The sequence below is a fragment of the Mastigoproctus giganteus genome, chromosome 13, assembly GCF_048544385.1.
Source record: "Mastigoproctus giganteus isolate SK-2022 chromosome 13, ASM4854438v1, whole genome shotgun sequence".
Taxonomy (NCBI): domain Eukaryota; kingdom Metazoa; phylum Arthropoda; class Arachnida; order Uropygi; family Thelyphonidae; genus Mastigoproctus; species Mastigoproctus giganteus.
This window is the reverse complement of record NC_143587.1, coordinates 102032676-102050848: the sequence shown is the minus strand read 5'-3', so window position 1 is coordinate 102050848 and position 18173 is coordinate 102032676. Positions and strand designations below refer to the sequence as shown.

Sequence of the window (18173 nt, the reverse complement as noted above, 5' to 3'; positions counted from 1 at the left end):
ATATGATTGGTCCGGTGTGCTAACTAGCGGCCGGCCTGTGAACACTGTTTTAGAGCTGTACCCTCGAAATGTAAGGAAGATTGGATCTCGTCATGATGTTCATTGTAACCTCAAAAGTCATCAGTTCGCTTCTTTAATGTAATTAATAAGACAAGTTAAATCGGTGTTTTAAGGTGGCAAATTGATATAGAAATCCCCCTCCCCCGTCAATATAGTGTAGGACCTTCCTCCACATCTGCAGAAAATTATGCGAATATAAGTGTTAATTAGATGGCACCCATTACTTGAGTCATGACAGACTTCTTTCAAGATCTACACTTAATTAGAAGAGGTGCAAATAAATGAGGATAGGAAGTTTATAGGCCTAATGACTACGAATATAACAAACTGCTGTACAGAGAAGTATACTGTATCACTTTTCTGTATAGCAAATCAGAATGTCTGTCTCAAAATTGGGTTTTAACTCTCTAGATATTGAGTTGAAACTTGTGGGTTGGTCACTCACATACTAGCAAGGCTTTTGTTGGGTGACTGTTTTATTGGTGACCATTTTGTACAGCAGCATGTTAGAGAGAAGCAACAAAGAAAGCAGGTAATCAGCAGCTTTGTTGCAGATAAAAGAACCACTATGTGACAGTGATCACAGTCTATAGACTGGGATCTACCTAAATATGTAACTATCATCAAGGGTAAAGGAAGGACTTTTACTTTCATAAAGGTGAGTGCAGTGGACTCACAGTTCTTAACTTCTATACAGTGGGACTAGATGTTACCAACATCAAATTCTAAATGGGAAGCATTCACCGAAGTAATTATAGAAACTACTAGCATTTTCACGCTAAATATATTTTTGCTATATAACTAAGCTTATTTGGAAATTGTACATATTGATTAAAGCACAACACAGTCACCTTAATTCAAGGCTGCAGAAACAAAACACTTGGCCTACACGTTTACAAATACCGCTATTGGCTGAGAGTAGGGCTTACAATACCGAGATTCCAGGATCCCGGTCATTTTTTTTCGGGTATTCAAATCCCAGTATTGATACAAAAATACCGGTTTTTCGGTACTAATTTAAAAAATAATTATCCATGATTTATTGAAATAAAGGTTATAAAATTGACAACAATAAATCATTAATACTGCTTAATTTGCAAATGAGGGATTGTTATACACAGAACAAAAGCAACGGAAACCTGAAAACGTCGTGAAACTCTAAGACAAAATCTTACAAATATACATGTATTTCTCATAGTAAGCGCAGTGTGTATGGAAGTAAAGCACTTAAGGAATAAAGAAAACATCATTATGGAAATATTTCCATTAGTGGGAGTAGGCCTAGTAGTGCAGTTAAAGAATATGGTGAACCGTGGTAAGGCAGGTGCGGAAGGGCTAAAATTAAGTTTCTGAAGAATAGCTTAATCCCTCTATTACACCACCACTTGATGATGCTATACTCAGTGCATTTTGGGAAAAGGTTTCGGTATGGAGCAGTTCAAGGGTATTGTGAACTGGTGATCTTGAGGTAAAAGTTGAAAGTGTTTCGTTGTGTGGGAAAAATATTCTGTTTTTCTCACCAAAGGAAGAAGAGTGAGTTTAAAGAATAACACTGATTGGGTCAGGTTTAAATTAGATAGGGGGAGATAGGTAAATTCGTGCAAACCTTGCTGGGGTTTGCACATAAGCTTGCGTATAAAAAAGTAGTACAAATGGCGATTGTAACTTGCAATCCATTCAATAAATAAATAAGGTGTTTGTGGTTGTTGCTCGTGGGGGGGGGGGGTTGCAGATTTCCAGTGGTTCTGGGTACAGTTCTGGGAGTGTCAGCTCCCAGAACCACTAGAACTCTTCATATAGTGAAGAGTTCTGCCGGGCATATTCCTGTGCTAGAAGTTAATCCGGAAGTTGAATAACAAGCCAGTCAGAGAGTGCTTTCGCTTCTACTACTGCTGTGGTAATTTCTTTCAGTATTAACAGAGAACTGTTCCCAAAATAAGACAGTACTGGAAGAGCTATACAGCAGAGAGAGAGAGAGAGAGAGTGAGAGTGATCACCACACTCCATGGAAGGAATCCCATCGTGAAAGAGAAGGAAGGTAAGTTCTCTGAACTGTGTTTTATTGGAAATGGTACTTAAAATGGGAGGTTATTTTAGAGTAAGATTGAAGTTGAAGAAACACGAGAAATAAGGAAATGTTCAGTATTGAGTTGGTTTATTGGTTGAAGTTGTAAAGAAAATTGATATTGCTAAATTAAGAAAGACTACATGGAATTGTTAGTATTAAGTTAGTGACTTATGGATTGCTGTTGTGAAGAGAATTGATATTGGTGATTAAGATTGAATTAGTTTAGCATTTGAATCTCTAGAGAGAGTTGAGATTGTTAATTGAGAGACATTTTATGGAAATAATAGCATATATTGACAGATTAAATAAGAAAAATTAATAGATTAGATGTAAATGAATGCCAATTATGTATTGTGAGTAGTTTTGTATGATAAATGACTTTTGTTTTATATTTGTGTCATTGCTCTTGAGAAACTGACGGTTCACATATAATATACAGTTGATTTCGGTTATTTGGGACACATCAGGACTAGTGCATTTTGGCTCGATTAAGCGGCTGCCCCAATTATCCGAAGTTTCACGTAAATAGTTAAAAATACAATGGACCCCAGCTTTACAATTGGTTCACTGTACAATCAAATCATGTTACGATGGAGTCACCATAGTAAAGTACCGTTCACTATATGATGTGCAGTAAGTGCCGGTCATTGTGATCATGTTTGTGAATTGAATTTTAATTCTATTAAACAGCGATTCTAATTAGCGAAAATAGAAGGAATATTATCCACAGGCTATAAAAGTAAAGATATATTAAGCACAAATTTACCCTTTATTACCTTACCAATTAAAAAAATTAAATGATACATGAAATTCCAAAGAATATACATGATAATCGGAATAATTAATACGTAATGTAATATGTACATGCTAACTAAACTAGTTGACATTTCTGTTCACTGACATTTGTGGTGGGGGTTAAAATTTAAAACAGTAAAAAGATAAGCAATCAATAACAAAAAACATGGCACACACAAATTGCAAGTAACGCGATACGCGCAAGTGAGAACGGAGTAACAAATTACGAAGCTTTAAAAATAGGAATGAAGAGAAGATTCTGAAAATTATTTTTTTATATGATTGAAGATTCCATAGAAGTGTAAACATATTTTACCATAATAACCCACAGAATTCGAGCTGTCGGTATTATCGCAAATTCAATAAGATCGAGTTTACTCTCAGTTTATGATAGATTTCACTCATACAAAAGCCCAATAAACAGGTGACTGCTAATTGTTTTTATTGATTTATGGTTGTGATCTCCAGAAATCCGACCAAACTACGTGGTACAGTCGGAGACAATCATAGGGTAATCTCCAGTGCTGCTGTCTCCTGCCCTGATTAAACGGCATTTTGTCCCAATTAACTGAAGTAAACCCTGGCTATTTTCTCGATTGGTTCTGGTTTTTAAGATTTTTCCCAAATAAATGGTTGCCTCGATAACTGGTGGCACAAATAACTGGAATCCACTGTACACACACACACACACACACACACACACACACACACACACACACACACACACACACACACACACGTATGGGGGAGGAATATCCCTCAGTTCCTAGAAATTCTAATTTTTTAACATAGCTGGTGGCTTCTGGGGCTAGGTGTTTGAGGGGGAGCAGTGCTTAGTGCTTGCTGTACGAAAATCATAATGACCACTGATGGCAATACTAAGATACAGGGAAATAAAATATGATTAAAGAGGCCTGTTTGCTCTGGATTCATTATTATTATTAAATTACAGTTGCTCAGAGCAAAATGGATACAAAATTAGATTGTGACAAGTTTAATAATAGGAAAATATACATATATTAGATTAGATACATACAAATAAAAGCTTTCGGTTTCTTTAGACAACCTTCCTCAGTTAAACTGACAGTTAAGAATGGAGCATGAGGGCGTGTACTGCCAATCTTGTACGTGAAGTGCGTGATTGATTGTTGGATGTTGAAGCCTGTGGCTGTGATGTATGCGGACGTGGCCAGAGTTTGTCAATGGACAGGATTGCTGTTTCGGTGATAGGGTGGACTTGACATCCACTGTTCTTAGTCACTGAGGTATTGGAGCATTTGATGTTTAACGACTCCAACCAGGCGCGTCGCTGATAGTGGCAGGACTTATCCACAATCACAACATCGCGGTGTCGTGATTCTCTACTGTTAAACATCTGTTTAACACATCTTAACATGTTAAACATCTGTATTCTAATTTTCTGTACAAACCATCGTTTCCTAACGAATGTATGTGACGTGCCTGTCAAAACTTCAGCTACAAGACCCTGAACATGTGGATTGGCTGCCTTCATCGAGACTCACAATATGCTTCAACAAATAAAGCAGCCCTGCTGATCGAACTTAGTCTAGTTCCCGATCCTGTTTACACCAATATAATCCATACCTTGTTCTACCAAGCCATCAGAGAATCTGAACAATATTGTACATGTCAAAAACGTACGTTCGATGCTTTAATTAGTGAATTTCGTCATCAGCATAATGCCCCTTCCACAAGTTGCACAGATTTTGTATTCAACCTGAGCAACAAACAGTTATCTACAGAACAAGTAGACGTGTTGGCTCTGGGTATGAAATTTGCTGTTCTCCCAAGAAACCCACCGATCACTGATATTGCCTTAGGCGTAGAAGTGTGTTTAACACGTTTCCCTTAAGATGTGGCAAACACAATTTGCCTAAAAACTGCAGCAATTTTACACCATGCTCGCCCCGCTTCTTCCAGTCTCAGCCACAAACAAATTTCTGCCTTTAAGACACTGAAACGAGACTCATCCATCGTCATCCTACCAGCAGATAAAGAACGTCGAACAGTCATAATGAACCGCACAGATTGAGACAAAAGCCTTGCTGCTCTTGCAGCACACTTCTGTTTACCAACCCTTAACTGTTCCTCCCATCAAAGCCTTGGAACGATGGGAGTCGAAAGTGAACATCCTCGTCAACAGTTGGGTTAAACAGAAGAAAATAACAGAATCAACACGTAATCACCTCCGTGCCTCCGGCTGCCAGATTCCACAATTCTACAGACTACCGAAAGTTCACAAAGAAGGCACACCACTAAGACCCATTGTATCCTGTTGTGGCTCACCGAGTTACGAATTAGCTAAGTTTGTCTCGAGGCTCCTTTCTCCCCTAGTAGGCAAGACCACCAACACAGTCTCCAACAGTAGTGAGTTCATAGAAAGGATCCAAACCATATCCATCTCACAAGATCAAGTTATGGCATCATTTGATGTAGTTCCACTTTTTACCTCCATCCCAGTAGAACTTGCCATCACGTGTGCAAAGCAACTCTTAGATAATGACAAAACCATTGGCAGCAGAACCAAACTAACACCAGACGATATTTCCACCGCCCTCAGACTGTTCTTAACAGGCAGTGCAATCATGTTTAACGACTCCATTTACCAACAAGTACACGGCACAGCCATAGGTTCCCCGGTTAGTTCGATCACGACAAACATTGCAATGGAGGAATTAGAGGGTTGTGCATTTACAAATGTACCAGATCCCATCGCCTTTTGGTGTCGCTATGTGGACGATGTGTTCGTGGTTATCCCCAGCAATTCAAGTGACCGAATCTTAGACCACCTCAATTCTCTGTCACCTTTCATAAAATACACGATCGAGCTAGAGTCGGACAACACCATACCATACTTAGACACCCTTGTCCGGCGCGAGGGCACACGCTTGAAGACAACTGTCCATCGTAAACTTGTGTGCTGGCCAGTTTACCAACTTCTGGTCAGCACACGTATGTAGCCATCTTCTTGCCACTGCACGAACTTGCTAACTCGTGCCTGGACACTCTAGTTCTGTAAATGAGAGGTGCACCGGAATTGCTAGTCAAGGTGGGTCTTACGAGGTGTGGCTATCCCATCAATACCCTTGACAGGTGTGACCTACAGACATGCGGCCACGTAGCGACCAACAGAAACATCCAGGGTGATGACTCAGCCCCGAGTGCCTTTATCCCATACTACCCAAACCTATCGCAACAGGTTTGTAGAATCTTAAAATCACATGGGATAAAATGCGTGCAATTCCCAGGCAGAAAATTACGATCCCTCATCTCTAAGGTAAAAACACCTGTCCCCACCCTACTACAAAGCGGATTGGTCTACCGCATCTCTTGCCGTAACTGCTACATTGGGGAAACTGGGAGACGGCTCAAAAAACGCCTTTCCGAACAGAAAAGAGCAATCCGCTTAGCGGATGTGGAGCACTCGGCTATTGCTGAACACATTTGGGCAACCCACCACTACATTGATCCACACCACGATGTCGTGATTGTGGATAAGTTCCTCCACTGTGACGTGCCTCGTTGGTGTCGTTAAACATCAAATTCTCCAATACCTCAGTGAACAGGAACAATGGATGTCAAGTCCACCCTATCACCGAAACAGCAATCCTGTCCATTGACAAACACTGACCACATCCGCATACATCACAGCCACAGGCTTCAACATCCAACAATCAATCACGCACTTCACGCACAAAGTTGGCAGTACACGCCATCATGCTCCATTCTTAACTGTCAGTTTAACTGAGGAAGGTTGTCTAAACAACCGAAAGCTTTTATTTGTATCTAATATATGTATACAGTAAACCCCCGCTATTCGCGGTATCTGTATTCGCGGTTTTGCGTATTCGCGATCGCCGATGTAATATAAAATGAAACCTAAAAAATGTGAATTTTAAAGCGCCGTGAATATTTCCCCCCATAAAAAACATGGGCGTGGCTAAAATTATCTTTCCCGGTAAAAACAGCGCTCAGTGGGTGGGGGGAGAGGGGTGACAAAATCGCGAGCGTGGATGTTTCTCGCTAATCCTTGTTCAGTATGTGTTATGCGCTTGTCATGGAAGGTTTCGTCGTTTGCTTTTAATTTATATGCTTATAAATTGAATAAATTTATCAATTTATAAATTGATTTGCTTACAAAAATGATAAACTACTGTTTTGCAGTGTAAAACGGACTTTTTCGAGTGTGTTAACGGAAGAAAGTGACTTTATTGTGGACAAATTCTTTCTAACCCCTACAAAAATATGGCTACGAATAACAAGAGAAATGTGAAAATATCAAAGGTGATGACATTAGCGAATAAAATTGAGTTATTAGATAAAATTTCTAATGGTAAAAGTGTCTCCTCAGTGGCAAAACATAAAATCAATGAGTCAACGGTACGATCAGTCAAGAAATCGGAAGGAAAAATCCGCCGTAGTGTCCGTGAAAAAGGTGCTAATTGCTTCAAAAATTTGCTCTGTAACTCGTGATGTTAAATTAGAAAAAATAGAAAAAGCTTTAAACATGTGGATAGAAGACCGAACTCAAAATAAAATTCCGTTAAGTTCACTCATCACTCGTGAAAAGGCAAAATTCCTTTATCAACACTTTAGCGAAACTGGTGATAGCACTGGCGGGATAAGTTTATTTGCTAGCAAAGGCATATTACATTTAATATTAAATTGTATCTTATTTTCATTTCGATGCCATATGCTTGCATTTCACTATGTACTGTCTATGTACATAGTCATATTATGAAGGTACATATAATACATACATATACAAAATTTTAGACTAGTTTTTCTTATATATTTCATACTTTGGAACGGAACCCCTTTATTACTATGGGAGCCATAACTCAGTATTCGCGTTTTCGGTATTCGCGACATTTCTCAGGAACGTAACCCCCGGGAATAGCGGGGGTTTGCTGTATTTTCCTATTATTAAACTTGTCACAATCTATTTTTGTATCTGTTCCGCTCTGAGCAACTGTAATTTTTATTTCCCTATTAATAATAATAGGGAAATAAAAATTAGCGAAACTGGTGATAGCACTGGCGGGATAAGTTTATTTGCTAGCAAAGGCATATTACATTTAATATTAAATTGTATCTTATTTTCATTTCGATGCCATATGCTTGCATTTATTTATTTATTAATTCAAAATTAATAAATAAATTGTCCCCCCCACTACTTAGATTTGATTTCCTCACCAAGTTTAGCCGACAGTCCCTTTCTTTCATTAATACTGATATAGTGCCATAAAAAGTCAAAGGAAATATTTTTTATTTTTGATAAAAAGGAAATAAGATTTTTTGAAGATGAGGGAATAAGGTGGGTGGGGGGGTTAAACTGCAACTTGTCTAGAACTATCTCAGTACAAAGCACCAACCAGCACAGAATCCAAAAGGACGTTTTCTGCCGCTAATTAAATATGTACCAAAATTAGATCCAGTTTAAACGATAACACTGAGTTTCATAAAAGCTCACTTTATTTGGACAGGTTGTGTGGATGCTTATTTTTATGTTTTTAGAATAACTGTTTGTTTAATAATTTTTGCTAGAATATTTATTATTGTAATAAACGTTTGATTTAAAACGTGAATTCAAGTAATTACTTGTTTTTTCCCTACTTTATTGCGTCTAATTTTCAACAAAATTTATTGCGAAAAATGTTTTTTTTGCAATACTGGTATCCTGGTTTCATAAATTAAAAAAATACTGAAATACCAGTATTAAGATTTTGACTGGTATTGTGAGCCCTAGCTGAGAGGAAGGACCATGTGGTCCGATCAGAGACAATTGTAAGCCCATCCCATTGCAAAGAGAATTAAGTAGGTATTGTTTAACATGATCACTGGTTACTGGAATCAGCCGCTTTAATTTCAAAAAAAAATTCAAATCATTAAAATGCACTACACTTTTGCAGTTATCATATGTTTGGTTATAAGAATAAATTTTGAATGTGTTTGATATTTTTCTAGAGCACGTTTCTGGAGGTCACTGCAATAAAACAATTTGCAGTTTCTGGTTTATTGGGCTTTTCTGTTAGTGCAATCTATTATAAACTGTTTGTAAACTTGTTCTTATTGCATTTGCGATAATACTGATAGCTGGAATTCTGTGGGGTTTTTACATTATTATAATGAAATGTGTTTCCCCTTCCATGAAATCTTCAATCATATAAAAAAAACAAATTTTCAGAATGTTCTTTTCATTCCTATTTTTTTAGTAAATTAATAAGAGGAGTTTACCTCAATATAATACGTAGAACACTTCCGTATGATACCCTCCAGAAATTAAAACGGAAAAAACGAAAAAATCGACAACTTACCGGTACATTAAAGTAAAATATAAATAATTAAATAATCAATTTAACACAATTCAAAATCAATTTAAAACAATTAAAATTCAAATTAACGCAATTAAAAGAATCTAACGAAAATATTCAAAACGATTTTCCTTCCTTACTTATTTTCGTTAGATTCTTTTAATTGCGTTAATTTGAATTTTAATTGTTTTAAATTGATTTTGAATTGTGTTAAATTGATTATTTAATTATTTATATTTTACTTTAATGTACCGGCAAGTTGTCGATTTTTTCCGTTTTAATTTCTGGAGGGTATCATACGGAAGTGTTCTACGTACTATATTAAGGTAAACTCCTCTTATTAATTTACTAATATTATTATCAACGTAGAACATATCAGAGTATTACAACTCTGATTCATACTATCTAATTCCTATTTTTTAAACTATGTAAACTTGTTACTCTGTATCTCACTTGCATGTATCGTGTTGTAATTTGTGTGCATGCTGTGTTTCTTTGTTATTGATTGTTAATCTTTTTTACTGTTTTAAATTTTACAACTCTTCCCCTCCCCCCAAAAAAAATATTGAACAGAAATATCAACTAGTACATATTACAGTACATTAATTTACATATTACAGTACGTATTAATTAAGCTATGGTCATAAGCATAAATTTATTTTTATTTTGCTACCCTATGGAAAATATTCTTCCAATTTTCATGTATCATTTAATTTTGTTAATTGGTAACATAAAGTGTAAATGTGTGATCTTTACTTTTATAGCCTGTGGATAATATTCCTCCTATTTTTTCTTATTAGAATTGGTGTTTAATAGAATTAAAATTCAATTTGCAAATGTGATCACAATGACTGGCACTTACCACATATCATATAGTGAACAGTATTTTGTAATGGAGAGTCCATCACAAATTGATTTGATTGTATAGTGAGCCAATTGTAAAGCGGGGGTCCAATGTATATTAAATGTGAAATGTGTATATAATATTTTGGGATGAGTCTGTGTTCACCTCGTCCCCTGCTATGTAATTAGCACCCTCTTAGTGCTTAGCTGTCCCGGGGTGGTTCCTTTTGTGGAATAAACAGATAATAATAATATTCCTGGTGCTACTTGTAGAATTTTAGGAGCATCAATGACTAAGGCCATATTGCTCTGTGTATATTGTATGTTCTGAAATCTGTTTTCTGGATGAAAAATCTGAGTTTCCTAGAGAAAAAACCATGCTCTCCTAACCTGACACCGACTAACTCAGCCATGTTGTAACAAAGTCCTGTAAAAATACCTCACATCATCAATGTGACTCCAACTCAGATCTCTTCCACCTGGTGTAAGGAGAATGGTGATTCTACCAGTTGTGCTACCCGTGAGGGCCCAAAACACTGGCAATATGCCGTGGTCAACCTACGTTCTACTGTAAGCACCTTATTAGAGAATTAGGAGATAACGATTTTCCTTTATTTTGGAAATTCATCTGTTGTTTCACAGAAACGAGTCTTCCACACTTTCAGTAAATTTCACTTGTCTGTTTACATGGTAGGCACAAGTGGGTGCTGTTTGGATCAGAGTGTTAAAAAAAAAAAGGAAACTACAGGCAGTTCTCACTTTACGAGTTTTTTTTTTTCAAAGTATCAAGTATCAACAAAATCGAAAATATGAACATTAATTGCAAAAGGTTAATGTTAAACATTCATAAATACTGCATTTCAAACCACGCGCGTAGCTATACAATACAGTGTACCCAGCTTTACGATATTAATCCGTTCCAGAGACACCATCGTATCGTGAAAATACAACGTGAACCCTATAACACATTGTTTTTTGGTAATTCGTTCCAAACCTCAGAAGTTGAAATTTTCGCTATATAACTCTCTAAAAGGTCGTTTTTATAGTGTAAATTGTATTAGTTAGCAATTCAAATCACTAAAATGCACTACACTTTCATCGTTATCATATGTTCAATTTTGAACGCCTTTGTGACATTTTTTCTAAAGCACATTTCTGGAGGTCACAACCATAAAACAATTTGCACTTTCCAGTTTATTGGGCTTTTCTGTTAGTGCAATCAATTATAAGCTCGATGTTATTGCATTTGCGAAAATACCGATAGCTGGAATTGTGTGGATTTTTGCGTTATTATGGTGAAATGTGTTTCCCCTTTACTAAAATCTTCAATCGTATAAAAAACAATAAATAAATTTTCAGAATCTTCTCTTCATTCCTTTTTTTTTTATAAGCTTTGTAAACTTGTTACTCTGTGCAAATTGTGTTAGTTGCAATTTGTGCATTCCTTTAAAAAATGCTTGTGCATCTATTGAAACTTATAAAGAAAATAGAAGATTATCTTGGAAACAAACGCCTCTTGAAGCATTTCTGAAGAAGACTACTCCTTGTGCAACAAACCAACGAGTGCCGAGCCTGTAATAAGTGATCAACGAGTGTGCATTTAGTCGATGATGATGAAGAATAAACATTCTTTTAAAATTTATAAATCATAAATAATTTCTTGATGAATATAATTTTCTTGATTTACAGGCTGTTTTAATTTCTTTAAATAAATCAACCATTGTTTAAATAAACTAATTAGCTAACTAATTTCATTGTTGAGAACATAACCCCTATTTTTAACATTGTGTCTATTTGATTTAATTTCCACTTTGAGTTTTCACTTTACGAGTGTGCGCTAGGAACAAATTAACTCGTAAAGTCAAGAACTACCTGTACTTAAAAAAAAAAAATTTGAGATTACAGAAGCCTCCATGAGGGGCCTGCCTCTGTGGTGAGGCCTGAGGCTAGTGCCTGTTCATAAGTACGGCCCACATGTTATTTATTTGTGGAATCTTCAAGGGTTTAGCGTTGGGTCCATTTTTATTTTCTGTATTCATTAATGATACAGATGAAGGTATAATAGGCTTAATGTCTAAGTTTGCAGATGATACAGAGATTGCCAGGATGGTTAATGACAGTAATCAAGGTATGCTACTGCAGCAGGATCAAAAAAATTATGTAGGTGGACTGACAAAAAATTGCAATTGAAGTTTTAACAGTGACAAATGGAAGTTACTACATATGGGTAGCAGTAATCTCAGAGTAATGTACCAGTTGGTACATTACACTGGAAAATGGAAAAAGACCTGAGGGTAATTGTGCAGTCAGATATAAAGTTCTGTAAACAGTTATCTAGGAGACAGTTCATGGGGGGTTTTGTCAATGATATACAGCAATTTTGCAAGCAGGCATAAGGGGGGCATTATGCCATTTTATAAGGCAGTGGTAAGGAGGCCACATATGGAGTACTGCATACAGGTCTGGGGCCTCACCTTAGGAGGAATGTATAGCTGTCAGAACAGACATTGGTATGCTCTTACCAAGATCGGCTTCAGTTCTTCAAATTGCAGTGTCTAGACCAAGCACCAGTAAGGTGATCTGATTTGAGGTGTTGAAGGCTTTGTAGGGATTGAGCAAACTCAATGTTGATAGCATCCTTCCTCTTGCTCCTGTGGTCATGAGAGGGGGCATAAATTTAAATTTGAAGGGTGGTTACAGGACAGACATGCAAATATTTGTCTGCAGCCAGTGGGTAGTTGATTGCTGGCACAAATTTTATCTGTTGTCATGCAAGTGGATGGTTTGAAAAAAAAATTCAAGGAGGAACTAACACTATTGGAAGGGATGGACAGGTTTTTTTTTTTTTGCGGATACAGTGTAAGCATATAAGCTTTCTTGCATTATTTGCTGCTACTAATAATAATGCTAATACCAATACAAAAAGTTAATAATTGATCACTTTTTTTTTTTTGAAAACCAAAGAATCAGATTTCTGATTTAATTTGATAAATCTGTATAATTTGTAATTTCTGATATTTGCATTTAGTATTAACAGTGGCAAATAATGCAGAAATGGAAACTTATGTTATTGGAAATCTTTAGTTCTTAATGGTAATGCTTAATATTAGCTTTCAAATTTATTTTTTCTCATTTTTTAGCGTGCTCTAATGTCTGATGAAAAGATTGCATGGGCCAATATTACTATTCCTGAAACTGTATTTCAAGGGGAAACAGTTGATGAATGGTTTCCTTTAAATGGACGTCAGGGGGATGGCAAGGAAGGATCCATTAACTTAATTTTATCATATAATGTAAGTCTGTTGGAGCCTAATTTTAGCAGGATATTAATTTCTTTTATTTTAAATGTTGTCAGATTGTACAGTTAAGTTTACGGATCAGTATAAATTGTTGAGTAAAAAAACAATCTCCATATAATTTGTAGGCTAATATTGTTTGTTATTAAAACAATAACAAACAATAATAATAGTAGGTGAAATCTGCCTTGTATTTAAAACACTAGATAATCCTGCTCTACGATGGGGGATTGACAATATGGTTCAAGTATTGGAAATAAGATTGCCCATGGGACAAAATAGTTTTCTTTTGCAGACATGATTGCAGTCCCTGAAGTTGGGGTAAAATTATCCTAATAGAACAGGATTGATAGTACAGTGGTTCCCAAACTGTGCGCCATAGGATATTTTAAGTTTTCGAGGGAAATACAGCGATACTTGACATCTGTTGGACACCGCATGAACTACTAGCTCAAGGTAGTTCATAGTTTCAACATTATTATTTTGGTAATTATTTTGTCTAGGGGTGCCGTGAAAAAATTGAGACATTAAGGGTGCCATGAACCAAGAAAGTTTGGGAACCTGTGGTTGAGTGTGAGGCTAATTCCACACTGCACTTGTCCCTCAACTTAAAGTAGCACATCAAAAGATATATGTAATTGGTTCCCATAAATATCTGGTTTCAAAATTCTGTTATCTTATTAATGTATATCATCATTATCTCTTAATTAAGACAAAAAGAAATTAAGTCAAATATATAAAACTTTTTATATATTTGATTTTTATTTATAATATTTATTTTTCTTTAGCTTTGTAAGTTGTTTTTTTTTTTTTTTTTTTTTTTCCTTCAGTATTATTAGAATTATTAGTATTATTAGTTAACCCATGCATGGTACTAAGTACTATAGGTTTTGATACCTTTCGTGTTTGGGGTTTTCATAAAAAAAAAAAAATTTTAGAATTTCAGTACAATTTTTCTTTTTTTTTTTCTTTTAGACTCTTCTTGGTCAATTTTCAAAACCTTAATATTACAGTTATACAGTTATTTTTCCATTATTTCACTCCTTGCTTCTGCCATTTAATTTTTTTATACCATGGATTAAAATGAGCTTACATCAGCAGTCATTCTGTCCTTCATAAGTGATTATATTATCTTCATTCACCATGAAAATCAAATGGGTGAGCTTTATTCATTTCATTCATTCTTTATTCAGAATAACTAATTTAAGGTTTTGTAGGTTGTCAAGAAAAGTCTAAAAAAATTATTGCTTATTGTACTGACATTCCAAAAAAAAAAAAAAAAAAATGCAACTTACGTTAAGTTTCTGTTTTTGAAACATTTTCTAACATTATTCACAACTTCAAACAAACTTTAGGCTTTAACCTAATTTCTGGTGAGGTTTTTTTTTTTTTCCACTCAAGAAACTCTCTATTCCTTCTGATTTTCTACCTGAATGCTCCTTTTGCATTCTGTTACTAGCAACAGTTGTTAGATGCTTTTTTAAGTTGCTGTGAAACTCTTTATGATCATATGTGCAATGATCTTTTTGGTTACTTGCAGCCATAGGTGGATTCAGGGTAGGGCATGTGCCCACTGTTGTTTTTTGGAGAATATGCACCAATCGTTTAAATTCCCTTTAGCTACAAAAAAAAAAAAAAAAATATTTTTTTTTTCATCGTTAAGATAGGATTTTATCAATTTTTACATTGTGGCTCAGCTATGTGGTTGGCAATGCTGATATGATCGGCATTGTAGTTTGAGGCATCATGCAGTTTGGTCGTGCATGTTGTTTACTTCAAAGTAATTCATAATTTAGCTGCTTGCCTATGTCCGCCAGTCACATTACATTTGAGTGTCATTTGTTTTGTTCTGTGCATTAGTTTGTGCCTTGTTTGTGCACAAACAAGGCACAAACTAATGCACCATTTGTGCACAAACAAGGCACAAATGGTGCCCCTCCTGTCATTTTTTTTTCTGGATCTGCCACTGCTTGCAGCCATTTTAAATTTTATGTTAAGTGAATGCATGTCATGGAGTAAGAACAACAATTCTGTTTTTTTAGCAAAACATGCCTTTTTCATACAATTTGGAGACTATGAATACTGGAATTTATGAATAGCACTAATTAAGAACAGTTATCTAATAATTGGAATTTTATTACGAAATTAAATCAACTTAAAACATGTTATAGCATAGGCAATAACAGTGTGTCTGACTTTTAAACATTACAATTTAAATATGGACTTACTTTTTAAGAAGATGTTTATACAATGCAATTTAATCTGTGGTTTAGAACAATTGATAACTGCTGGATACTGTGGAACATCTTTCCACTTACAGCAGTTTTAACCAACTAAAATGTATGAAGGACACAACTCAATATCCATTAAGCTAACAGTTTTAGCTCACAATTCACAAGGCGTTGTCTTTTACTCAGTAATTTTATTTGGTATTCATAGAATTACATTGGTCTGCATTTTAAGAAAAGTGTTCTGACATTTTACTACTAATTAATAATCTGAATTACATTTGTAATGGAAATTTTGGAAGTTACTTGAAATTTGTTATATCATGTCAGGTTTTTTTTACAAATAAAAATATGGGTGAAAGTGTTTGCATTTTTACAGATTTTACAAATAGGTTTTTATACAAAAAGAGATTAAAAAAAAAAAAAAAGTATTAAATGCTCATCCTCCTGTCAAGCATAGATGCCACAAACAAATTTTCTTATACGTTTGATTAAGTTAAAACTTGTGCCTTTTATTTACTTCCTCAGACAGCAAGTTTCAGTGGCTGTTCCTCTTTTTAGATTACAACAGTAGTTGACCATTGTATTGACATTGCATCCTCCTTAGTACTTTTTTTTTTCTCATTTCATTTGTATACTGATGGAATTTTCCCCCCTGCTCTTCACTTAAATTACCTAAATTTTCTGGAAATTGTTCAGATGAGAGAACAAAAAAATGCACCCTTAACATTCATATTGCAGCCTAGTTTTCTTAACTTCTCCAGGAAATCGCTCATGACCTTCTCATAATCTGGGTGTTTACTTTCCCAAAAAATTGCATGCTGCCTTTTAGTCTGGCAGCAGCATGAGGATTTGAGTTCCAACAAAAATTCTTGCTTTGATTTTTTTTTCATGTGTAAATAATAGGAATTAACTTGGTGCAAACATACTTGAAACAGTTTCTTTCTTTCTTTATTTGAGGCCTAGACAAAATAGTTTCATTAAACCTAACTGTATGTGCAGAGGGAGATTCCAGTACCTTGTTTTGATTTACTTAGTAGCTCATCTTTAATATTCTTTAAACTTGTTGTCAGAGACTCTTGGTGGCTCCAGTTTCCTTTCCTAATGGTCATTTCTTGCTTAGCTATTTCACTCACAAGAGCATAGAATGCAAGGCACTTTTGTGTAATAAGTCGTTGGCTGAGTAATGGATCAGTAACTTTAAAATCTCCTCAGAGTAGCAAACCAAGATTATTTTACTGAATTTTTTCCAAAAGAAGTTTTAACATTTTAATAGTTTTATTTTAAGTATGCTGCATGGGCTATAGGAATGGATGTATATTTGTTTCCGTTGTGAAGGAGAACTCCTTTAAGGCTTGAACTTTAATGAATCAGTAAATAGCCTTCATTCTCTTGGTTAATAGAAAAATTACAAAAAGTTCATAACCGCAGGAATAGTTTTGTAATATATCATTGCACCTTCTTCGGAAAATTGGGAACCAATTTTTTTTCGCAATGTTTGTATGAGGGAAAGCACAAACATTTTGAAATTTGGATTTCAGTCTTGACCCTGAAAGTTCTGCAGACCCTTTGGGTATATTTAAATCTCTCACAAGATCATAGAAATTCACAACTGTGGTCCACAATTGTGAATTTCTTTGTCATAGTTTGTATCATCTTCTATATCAGTGGTTCCCAATCTTTTGTTTGTCACATTTGAAGTTAAAAGATGTATATTCATCGATAGTGATTGCCATTTAATTCAATGGAGTTTTTCTTAATTGCACAGCATACTTGAAAAGGGTCATGGCATTCTAATGTGCAAGGGCACACTGGTTGGCAACCACTTCTCTAGATCACAAATATCAGATTTGGGATATGACTGAATGTGTACAAGAACAAACTGGTGGAGGTGGTATCAGTAGATTGGGACCATGGGTTACTGGCCTTATAGCTGAAGTAATGTTGTATAACCACTGAAAGGATGTAATATGGCCTAAGTAGCCCTTGCTCCAGAAAACACCACCACAACAACCACTGAAAGTACACTTGTCCTTGCCCTGCATGTTTTTTGTGTTATCTGCTGCATTTGCAAAACAAAGTAGAAATTGTCAGTATGTTCCCGAAGTTCTCTTTTCTCACTACAGGAATGGAAAATGTTATGGCTTTCTTTTTACCACATTTACACAATAGCAAGCCCTCCACAAATTCAGTGCATACTTCATGGGGGGGGGGAGCAAAATTTTATCTTGTCACCTGATTTAATTCCAAAATATGCATCTTATACATTTTTCATAAATAGTGTCATATCCTGCCTTTCGTTTCAGCACACCATAAGTTGCCATTGTCATTTTAAAAATACCAAAGACAGAATATGAAAATCATCTTAGAAGCAGGTACTACACAACTGCACCAGAAAACAACTGAATGCAGAAGAAACAGCTCACAGTTATATAACTACCTGACTTTCAGGTCTTGACATGTCTGTACCTGTCAGTCACAAAGGAAGTATTATGTCTATTCTGAGGAAAATAATGGAGTCACTGGTTAAAGAAGCACTGCAGGATCA

General features: G+C 35.5%; 1 protein-coding gene across 1 annotated transcript in view; it reads left to right on the top strand.

The window, feature by feature from the left end:
- LOC150076311 (toll-interacting protein-like) overlaps positions 1-18173 on the top strand; it is a 121209-nt gene that overhangs the window by 34760 nt on the left and 68276 nt on the right. The window contains exon 5 of the mRNA XM_090387317.1: positions 13242-13394. Coding sequence (XP_090243443.1) covers positions 13242-13394 — 153 coding nt within the window. The remainder of the gene's footprint in view (positions 1-13241; positions 13395-18173) is intronic.